Source organism: Empidonax traillii, unplaced genomic scaffold, assembly GCF_003031625.1.
Source record: "Empidonax traillii isolate 1590-97213 ecotype Southwest subspecies unplaced genomic scaffold, ASM303162v1 scaffold1262:size201849, whole genome shotgun sequence".
NCBI classification, from domain to species: Eukaryota; Metazoa; Chordata; class Aves; order Passeriformes; family Tyrannidae; genus Empidonax; species Empidonax traillii.
The window spans coordinates 1-10,711 of NW_020956455.1; the positions used below are offsets into that span (position 1 = coordinate 1).

The 10,711-nt window shown below is 41.0% G+C and overlaps 1 protein-coding gene across 1 annotated transcript; it reads left to right on the top strand.

Moving 5' to 3' along the window:
• Nucleotides 1–177: 177 nt before the first annotated feature.
• NAE1 (NEDD8 activating enzyme E1 subunit 1) lies at nucleotides 178–10,078 on the top strand. The gene is made up of 16 exons (XM_027906232.1): nucleotides 178–303; nucleotides 596–675; nucleotides 1,696–1,805; nucleotides 2,124–2,233; nucleotides 2,654–2,716; nucleotides 2,938–3,001; nucleotides 4,094–4,185; nucleotides 4,639–4,698; nucleotides 4,784–4,917; nucleotides 5,871–5,946; nucleotides 6,300–6,339; nucleotides 7,156–7,242; nucleotides 8,223–8,315; nucleotides 8,716–8,830; nucleotides 8,904–8,953; nucleotides 9,824–10,078. The coding sequence occupies exons 1-16, from the start codon at nucleotides 250–252 to the stop codon at nucleotides 9,931–9,933; spliced, it is 1,338 nt and encodes a 445-aa protein (XP_027762033.1). The 5' UTR covers nucleotides 178–249; the 3' UTR covers nucleotides 9,934–10,078.
• Nucleotides 10,079–10,711: the final 633 nt, after the last annotated feature.

Genomic DNA, 10,711 nt, shown 5'->3' on the forward strand with positions numbered 1-10,711 from the left:
GTCACATCATTTGTGGGTTTAAAATGATACTGCTAAAAATGCTCTCAAACACTGCCTGCTGTTATGGGATTTACTTTTGCTTCAGATAAGCAAGACTTGGAATGAGGAGCTCTGGTTTCTGATGAGTTTTGATTATGGGGTGTTTTTAGGGGTTGTTGTGTTTGGTATTTGTAGCATGTGGCTACTGATACACTGTATAAATTACATTCCATTTTAATTGCTCCTAAACAGAGTCGTGCCCAGAGTGCCATGGAGCTGCTGCAGGAGCTGAATAATGATGTTTCTGGGAACTTTGTTGAAGAGGTTTGTATTCCTAAATTAGTTGTGTGTGTTATTCAGTGTGACAAGAGCAGGACACAGGAGCTACGTGTAGCTTTGTCATGCTGCAGTTTAAGAAGCTTCATGATAAAACAGCATTTGAGGAAGATGATCCGAAGTTATTTGCAAAAAGTCAATTCATGTATTTTAAACATTATTTTGTAACTTAATCTTATAACTTTCACTTAACACTTTATATTCAGTATTGAGCAGACTTGCTCTGTGTTCAGAAATTTTCACAGTGTTTCCTGACATATATTTTTTTTCTCCTATTTAGAGTCCAGAAAAGCTCCTGGACAACAACCCTTCCTTTTTTAATCGGTTTAACTTGGTGATTGCAACACAACTACCAGAAAGGTAAAGGAGCATCTAAAGTTATTTGTTTGGGTTTTGCTCAGCTGTAAAAGCAGATTTGAATTACAGGCACTTTCTTGCAGAAAAACTTAAACCAGAAAAGAAAGTTACAGTAAATTATGGGTTTTCTGGAGACCTTTTTGTATGTTAATACATAGTTTCAAATCTCTCTCGGATCCATGCCTGGCTCCTAGTGCTGTCTGCAGTGTATTTTCTATGCCAGGCACTCTTTTGTAGTGAGAATTGTTTCTGTCCAAAGCCCCAGTAAAAGTGTCCTTATGTACAGCCTGACACATCAGAGGCTCTGTGATGCCTTTGCATTTCTGCATTTTACTGTTTTATAACTCTTCCCAATTCACCCATATATGTAATTCTGTTTCCCATCTAAGCTTTGTCAAGACCAGTAGTTCTTGACTTTTTTTACTGTTTTTAACCTGTTCCTTGAGTGCTGCCTGCCAGGAAAGGTGCAGATGGATAACTGCAACTGGGAGCACTGGGAAACCTGGGGGAGAGGCAAGAGGTTCTTGGGTGGTTGAACAGTTAAATCTTGCTTTTGCAAGGAAGTGGCTGTTGGTCATTCCTTATCAATTTTGTCCCTCCCCCTTCTCAGCCAGGAGCTGGAGGAGCTGTCCCAGGAATAAGATCCTCTCTGAAGTGGTGATTCCCTTGGGGAAATGGGGTATTTCCTGTGTGCTAATCAAAACCCCCTGGTTGGAACTGCCCCTATTGAAGTTATGTCTGTGCAACACACAGATCTGATTCTTATTTTCCCACTTTCACAACTCATTGAAGCTTTTGGGTTGATATTTGTAGCGTTTGGGAGGATGGGGAGAGACATAAGTAAGATAATGGATGAACCTATTTCTAACCCAGTGTAAATTCCCCTATGAAATAATCGCCTTATGTGCTTAGGATCATGTGCTGTTAGAGAAGGTGTCTGGGAGGGCTCTTTCACAAGCACCTTGTGTAAGAGTTGCCTGTTGTGTCCTGTGTATCTGAAAAAGGCTGTTTTTTCCCTCACAGTACCTTGCTGCGCCTGGCTGAGCTCCTCTGGAATTCCAACATTCCTCTGCTGGTCTGCAGGACTTATGGACTGGTTGGTTATATGAGAGTCATTATTAAAGAACATCCAGGTTAGAGGGTTTTCTGAGATAGAGACTTTGCAATGCCTGATGTCACTTTGAATTTATTTCTTTTGGTTTATTTTCATCTTGTGATGTATTTAGTGTTTGTTGAGTCTTAGTTTGCAGTTCATGACAGGAGCATTCTTTGAGGAATTATGGCCTGCAACAAATAGTAAGATTGGAGATTATCCTGCCATTAAGTTGAGTTAAACAGAACACTCTGAGAATTGGGCAGTTGCGGGAGCAGGTGGTGCCATGTGTGACGTGGAGCTCGTTTTGAGGGCCAGACATAAAGCTGCAAAATACCTGGTGTGGTTTTGTTCCCAGTTGTTGAATCTCACCCTGACAATGCATTGGAAGATCTGAGACTGGACAAACCATTTGCAGAGCTGACAGAACACATTCAGTCCTACGACCTGGATCACATGGACAAGAAGGTTGGTGTGTGCAGGTGGAGGTCTTGGGACGCAAGGATATCTTTTATTTGATTGAATATCCCCTAACACCTTTTTTTTTTTTTTTAATTTGTTTTTTTCAATTTTTATGATTCCCTACTGCTGCAGAGCTTTGCAGTGAGGGTGTTGTCTCCAGAAAAATACTGGAGAACCTGACTCAGACAAGGAAAGTAATTTTTTTTAAAGTAATAATATTTTTTTAAGTAAAGTAATAATAGTTTAATAATTTGCTTTATGGTTGTTAGAGAACGTTCTGGCTGAATCAAAATCTGGAACATGTCCTGTATCTTTAGAGCAGTGGAAGGGATGTGAGGAGGTTACATTTCAAATAGATTTTTAATTTGTTCCCTGTTTTTTATCTTTTCTCAACTTGACCAAGGTCTCTCTGCTGTTCCCTTGCAGGACCACAGCCACACTCCATGGGTCGTGATTGTAGCCAAGTACCTGACAAAATGGTTCAACGAGGTGTGTTGCAAAACTATTGCTATTATTGCTCTGCCTTTTCTGCCCTAATTTATTATTTTGGCAGTAACATAAACCAAGGTGGAATCTTAAAAACTATATCTTGAAATACAGGTGAATGTGTGTGAGCAGTGACAGACTCCTGGAGTTCAGTCTGAACACAGTGAGAGGAGGTTGGTAGGAGCTATTTTAAAGACAACATCTTTTTGTGTTTTTAAATTCAGAAAAGTGAACAGCTGCCCAAAAGTTACAAAGAAAAAGAAGCCTTCAGACAACTGATTCGACAAGGTAATGAATGGCCCAGGAGTCACTTGTTCATACTGGCAGAAATAAGGTGGTGTCTGAAAATTAATCACAAGTTCTCTCAGGGTGAATTTGTGAAAAATCTGCTGGCATATTCAGTAGGATTCTTCTGCTAAAGGATGGTTTTGTACAGGTGGATGTTGAGATCCCAGCCTTGCTTATAAATGCATTTTGGCAGTGTTAAAAATTCAGAGTGTGTTTTGATTTGGGAGGGAGGAAAGACCTCAAGAGAAAAACCTGTAGAAAATCAGATAAAGAGGAAAACAAGTGGCTCTTGACAGTGGAATTGTCTTTAACTGCAGGTGTTTGGTGGGTCTATTGACCCCCTGACACTTAGTAATCTTTGCATCTCCAAAGTACCAGTCAAGAGACACAAAGGTTACGTAGCTCTGAGTGCACTGGAACCAGCATGTGAACAACTCCAGTTTTGCAGGTGTTTCAAAGACCTTTTGTGGGTGCTAAAATAATGTGGAGGTTTTAAGATCTATAAATATATTGTCTGAAATGATTGTAGAATAAAAGCAGTAAGGAAATTTTTGGTATTTCCTCACTTGGAGGTGACCTGTGTGCAAATTCTGAGGATTCTGCCATCCTTGTCCCCAGGCTGGGCGAGGGGACTGAACTGATCTGGTCTGTCCTTGAAGCTTTGGTTAAATCAGGGTTTTAGTGCAGTCCATTTGTGGGTCTGGTTTGCTGGGTGGGTACATGAGTGTTTGCCAAATTGGAGCAAAAAACCCCCAGCAAAACATAAGTGGGGTTGGGAGGGAGAGTTGAGCTGTTCATTCAGTGCTTATGAAACTTCAGTATCTCTCTCTCACACAGAGAAACTGTTTTTTTTCTGATAAGTCACTTCTATTTAACAGCATATGAAAATGAATCATATGCAGAATGCACAAGAAGTTAGTTTTATCAGTGCATCTTTGACTTTTTGTCTTGAGGTTTTTTTTTCTTTTATGCTGATTGGCTGTTATGCCATAAACACACCCAAAGCCAGTCTGCCCTGTTGGAAAGACCTACATGACAAGATGTAATTCAAGTGGTTGAGTGTTTCAAATTTTTTTTTTTTTTTCAAATAAGGTATCTTAAAGAATGAAAATGGAACCCCAGAAGATGAGGAAAACTTCGAAGAAGCCATAAAAAATGTGAACACAGCGTTGAATGCTACAGAGGTAAAATAAACACTTCTGTGATAAAACTGAAGGAATTTCAACTGCATCGTTTTCTCAGAAAATATGATGCACTTTTAGTACAGGAATCCCATTTGTAACATTTAAGTAAAACAGGATTGATAGAATGACTAGAACTGAAGTTGTGTGGTTAAATAGACCTGGATTAGCTGTAGCTCATGGCATTTCTGTAGTTTCCTTGCTCATGCAGGGAGGCTGCATTTCCCTCCTCAGGGCTTGGATTCAGGTCTACAGTGAGTTGGTTCATCAGCTCTGAGTTCCTGTCTCAGTACTTTCATCCTGAAAAAATGTTATGAAATTCCCTTTATAAATTGATCAGGCTTAAAAACCTTAAAAGTGAAGTTTTCATTGTTTTTAGATAATTCTGAAGTAGCAACTTGTGGTTTAGGAATCAAAAGACAAGTAGTTACAACCCCCATGTATTTATTGTCACAGGTCCCAAGAGGCATTCAGGAGCTTTTTAATGATGATTGCTGTGTGAAACTCACCGAGCAGGTAGGAGGAGTCCTGGGCAACACTTGAATGGAGCAAACATCATAAATAATGTCTGTGCAGCTGACTGTCTCTTGTGCATTTGCAGTCTCCTTCCTTCTGGATTTTGGTTCGAGCTCTAAAGGAGTTTGTGGCAAATGAAGGGCAGGGAAGCTTGCCTGTGAGGGGCACCATTCCTGATATGATTGCAGACTCCAGTAAATTTATCAGGCTGCAAAACGTGTAAGTATGCAGTTATTTACTGAACAGTTCCTGATGCTGGCCAGTGGTGCTGCCTTCAGAGCTGTCCCATTTTCTTTGCAGTTGATGGTTTCATCCACCTTTTATCTTTAAAAGGAAAAAGTGTCTTGCAGAAGACTTTGTTAACTTGTTGTCTGTGCAGTTGTACTTTGAATTTTTCAAATCAGAAAGTAAAAGCTAAGAGATTTTGGAGTAAAATCTAATAGATCCCCATAGATCTAAACCACAACCTCTACTAGAAAAAGGATTGTGTGCCTTTAATAGTGTTTACTGCTCAAAATGGAATCTGGGAATTTAGAGCTGCATTCCTCACAACTGTGACAAATAGCATTAAAACATGATATAAAAATACAAATTGTTACATGTCTAAAATAATTCCCATCACTTCAGGAAAGTTCCTCTGTGTAATTATAGTAAACCCAGGAACTTGTATCAGTATTTTACTTAATGAAACCAGAATTGCTTGAATTTGCACAGACACTCTTATTTGTAAACCTGAATTCTCCTGAGTATCCAGAACTGGCAAACCATTTTGTCCTTCAGTTCTCAACTGGTAAGCATTGCAGGATTTTAATTCACAGATAAAACAACTACAGTTCCTTAAAATGAGCTCTTAAATTGAATTTTATTGAGTACTGTGGTGTTGAGGTGTTTGCAGTGTCATCAAATATTAATGGCTGCAAACATTAAAACGCGTAAATTACTAAAATATTAGAAACCAACTGAAGGATTACTTCAGCCACATGAACATGAACAGCCACATCACACAGGAGGGAACAAGTGCCTTCCTGGCCCCAAGGGAGCTCCTCTGCATTCACCTCCCTCCCTTCCTTGACGTGTGTGTGTTGTGTTTCTGATGTAAAGCAGCAGCAGATGCTGTGCAGTGTGGAGCTGATGGCTCTGTGCTGCAGTGATGGCTGCTTTGTGATTGCCAGGTACCGGGAGAAGGCCAAGCAGGACGTTGCTGCTGTGGGTGCCCACGCTGCCAAACTGCTACAGTCCCTGGGCAAGGTGAGTGCCAGTGCACGGCCACCCTGGCAGGGGCAGAGCAGCTTCTCCCTCGTGTTCTGTCCACAGATGAGTCACAGGAGACACAGGGGAAGAGAAGGCTAAATTACCTACCCCTTGCTGTTCAAGAGGTTTAAGTAAGTTCTGATGAAATGAAGCATCTGTGGTCTGCTTTATTTTATCACTTCTGGTTTGATCATATAAAAGTGCATACAGGTATATATTATTTACAGTTTAAGATACCTTTTTTTTGGCGCATTACTGACTAGTTATTTCACAATAAAGATATTAATATATCTGAAAGCATGAATTCTGGTCACTGTATATACTGAGTATATTCTTTTATATTCTTTTAGGCACCAGAGTCCATTTCAGAGAGAGAATTAAAATTGTTTTGTGAGTATGCTTGGATTCTGTTGTTGGGTTTATGCAAATGACCAAATAACCACAAACTTCTGAATGATAATGTAATTATTAAATAGTTAGTCAGTATTTAAATTTTTCAAGTAAGTGATTTGCACCCCTCGTCTTCAGTTGAAGTACCAGATGTTCAGCATCTCTCAGTAGTGAATCTGTAACAGTTGGCTTTTAAAAGATTATATATTTTTTCAGCTGCAGCAAGAGGGAGAAGCTTCCTCTGCTCTGTGTGATGAGTACCTAACTAGTCTTGCAGTGTAAACTTGTGCTATTCTGAAAAGGTAAAGCAGTTGATGGCAGTTCAGGTGGTGTCTGTTCTGGGTATGTGCACATGTCCTGCTGCAGTGTCCTTGCAGCTGGCAAGTGTCCCTGTGAGCACACAGCCCAGAGCATGCTGTCCCTGTGCTGCCGAGGCACTCACTGGCACTTTGGCAACCTCCCACTTGCTGCTTTTGCAGCGCTCAGGGTTGGTTCGTAGCAATGATACTGCGAAAGAACCTTTCCAGTCTCGTGGCTGCACTGTTCAAATATTAACTGAGAACATGTGAGGCAGCATTAGGTGCAGTGGGAGGTGGAAGGAACCCGTGTTCATCTGCAGCCTGGAAGAGGACACGTGGCTCTGATGGCTGTGGCTGCTGTAGAAGAGCTGGTTTTCAGCTGTTACATTAACATGGCTGATGTAGATTCCAGGAGTACACAGCACTAAAATACTCATGGCCATGGACCTGCATGTAGTTGAATAGATTTGTGCTGGTGACGTGAGGTTGTTGATGCTCCTCTCCTGCCCCCCATCAGGCAGCAACGCAGCCTTTCTGCGGGTGGTGCGCTGCAGGTCCCTGGCTGAGGAGCACAGCCCGAACACCTTCAACAGGGATGAGATCGGTAAGTACTGCCCTCTGACACACATCTTGATTGCATTTCCCACTTCAGACATCTCTGTGATGAAAAAGAACTTGTCTGTTATGTGTTCTACTGCATTATGCAGGTTTTTGATTTGGCATCAACTAGAAGTGTGGAGTTTTTAAGTCTAGTTTGATTTTAAAATTTCAGAAATGACCTCACAGATTGTTCTACGCTTCAGGGTGTTGGGTTTTTTTCTTGCAGATTTTAATTTTGGTAGTATATAAATAAAACACTGTTTTCTTCAAACTTCTCTTTTCTGTACCTCAGTTATTTCTGACAGATCTGGAAAGGTGCTTTCCCCTGACCAAATGAGAAGAACTGTCTTGTCCTCTGCCAGCTTATTTGTTAAATATGTGAACTAGCAAACTAGTTACTTAATACTGCTTTTTTTTGTTGTTCTGAACCTGCATAAGTTTAAAAAAAATTCTTTTTCATCACAGTTTGTTGAAATGAAGCTTATACAAGTCCCGTTTTGAACAAAATGTACATTTAATGTAATATTTGTATAATAATTATATATCACTTAAGTGAAAGCTCCTTGAATTAGTTGGTCATATACAATGTCATTTAAGTAGCAGGCAGCATTTACTGAGCTGCATGGAAAAGGATTTAAGACCTGTTTTGTAATTACTGTCATTACAGTTCAATATTTAAAGCATGTTTTTCAAATCCCAGAGTTAGAAACTAAGATATATTCTATTTAAATTAGAGCAGCTGTCAGAGTTGAAATGTGAATGTCATCAATGTATAGTTTATATCAAATGGTTTTGTCATAAAATTTGGAGGCAAAACTGCATATCTGGCACTGAGATTCTCAGTTGCAGGTTGTTTTCGTTAAGATTTTTTTCTTTTTACTGCAGATTTTACAGTTTAAGCATGTGGGTGATACTTGATTTCAGGTAATGCAAACTTTTTCCAGCTCATCTCTACCACCTAACCAATTCTCTTGCTGTTCCCAGTTTCCCACATGGACAACCCAGACAGTGAGATAGTGCTGTACTTGATGCTGAGGGCTGTAAATAGATTTTACAAGCAGCACGGGAGATACCCAGGTATGGTAATACAGAGTTAAAAAAAGAAATACAAAGATCCAACAGTTACTGTAATAACTGTAATACTGTAGTTATAAACTACAAATACAGCATTAGTTGTGTTTTCTTTCCATATTAACTTTAAGAATTAAAGTGAGAATTTTTTCGCTATGGGAACTGAAGGCATTTGTCTGAATTAATAACACTGAGATAGGTTGAATGGATTACAAGTTCAGCTGCATAAAAATTTGTCATTATCATGAGCAGCATCCACAGAATATTCAGTCATTATTTGTCTAGTTTTAATAATATTAGCTTAGAAACTTTTCAGAAAAATAAAGTATTTCTGCTGCCGTTTGACCCCGTTAACTTTGTGTGTGATGTTACAGTTGTGTGATTAAACACTTCACTTCCTTCCCAGGCATCTACAACTACCAGGTGGAAGACGATGTCGGGAAACTGAAATCCTGCCTTGCCAGTTTCCTGCAGGAGCACGGGCTGTCGGTGGTGGTGAAGGATGACTATGTCCAGGAGTTGTAAGTGCGCTGAGTTGGGAGGGGCTTTGCTGGTAGCACTGATGGCCCGTTCTGACTGTTCTCTCCTGCCCAGCTGTCGCTATGGAGCTGCAGAGCCACACGCTGTCGCTGCCTTCATGGGAGGTAAGGATGGCACTGAGCTCCCAGTGCCCTTATGGGAGGTAAGGATGGCACTGAGCTCCCAGTGCCCTTATGGGAGGTAAGGATGGCACTGAGCTCCCACTGCCTTCATGGGAGCTGAGGAGGGCACTGAGCTCCCACTGCCTTCATGGGAGCTGAGGAGGGCACTGAGCTCCCACTGCCTTCATGGCAGGTGAGGATGGCTCTGAGCCTTTAAATTAACACAATACACTTACATAAAGTATCTGTGAGATATAAATAGCACTGATTTCTTACCTTCATTCAGACTATGAGTATTGTCAAAATGACATGTTTTATTGGATGCTCAAAATTGATATATCAGTTAACTAACCTCCTTTATTTGGCTTCATGCAATGCTGAAGATAATTATGTTTTAAATACTCTGTGTAGGAATTTTCTCTGATTAAGTGAAACTTGGCATGTATTGTGCTTTAGAAAAATACGTGAAGGCAACTTCTGAAGAAATTACAGAATATTTCACACTACAGGAAAACACAAGGGGAACACAGTGACGTAACCCTTCAGTTTATTTTACAGTTTAATTATACCTTTTTTAATTTAACACCTCAGTTGTATTTTGAGAGGTCTCAACTTGCATGGCCCTGTCTGCTCACAAGTGTTACTCTGAGGGTGTGTACATGGAGAGAAAGTACATACAGCAAAATAACTTTGGAAATTGCAGCTTTCTGAGCCTCTTTAATGCTGGGAAGTACTGAAAGGCATTTTTACCTCCTAGGAGGTGTAATAGGCACTGCCCACATAATTCCAGTGTAGTGAGTTCTAGATAAATAACATTGGGTTACTGTTGTTTAAATAAGACTTGCTAACTGCCTTCTGATTTTTCTTTTACAGGGGCTGCTGCACAAGAGGTTATCAAAGTCATTACAGGGCAGTTTGTAATTTTTAACAACACCTTTATTTACAGTGGAATGTCACAGACTTCAGCAACTTTCCAGCTGTAGGGTACTGATGCCCTAAGGTGCTGCTGCTGCTCTATTTACAGTTTTTACAGTATTTACAGTTCTGTAAATACTGTGGTGGTTTGCCACTGACTGGATTGTTCTGTTCTGTATTATCTGCTAATTAAACTTCCTTTATTTGTAAGTACCTTTTTTGGTTGTTGTCCTGAGGACAAATAAAATGATACGAAATCCTGACTTTTTTTTTTTTTCAAAATCACTGCTGGGTCCCTCAATTCAGGAAGGGCACTGAGGGGCTGGAACATATCCAGGGAAGGGCAAAAAGGCTTGTGAAAGGACTAGAGAACATCTTATGAGGAGCAGCTGAGAGAATTGTGGTTTTTTATCCTGCAGAAGAGGCTCAGGGAGGACCTCATGGCCCTTTACAGCTCTCTGACAGGAGGGGTGGGGAGGTGGGTCGATCTCCTGCCATGCCTGCAGTGAGAGCACAGAGGAACTGGCCTCAGACTAAGACAGGAGATTCAGATTAGGTATTAGAAAAAAATTGCTGTGTTTGGGAGATCAGGCATTGGAATAGGGAGGTGCTGGAGCCACCATCCTTGGAGGTGTTAGAGGCGTCTGCGGCTGGTGCTGGGTGATGTGGTTCAGCAGCGTTGGACTGGATGATTTTACAGGTCCCTTCCAGCCTTGACGATTCTGTGATTCCGTGAAAGCCCCGTGAATCTCCTCCGGATCAGGAGAGGGTTCGGGGATCCCCCGTGCCCGAGGGGAGCCCGCCCTGAGGCGCTCGGGCGGCGCTGCCCGGCGGCGGCTGCTGAGG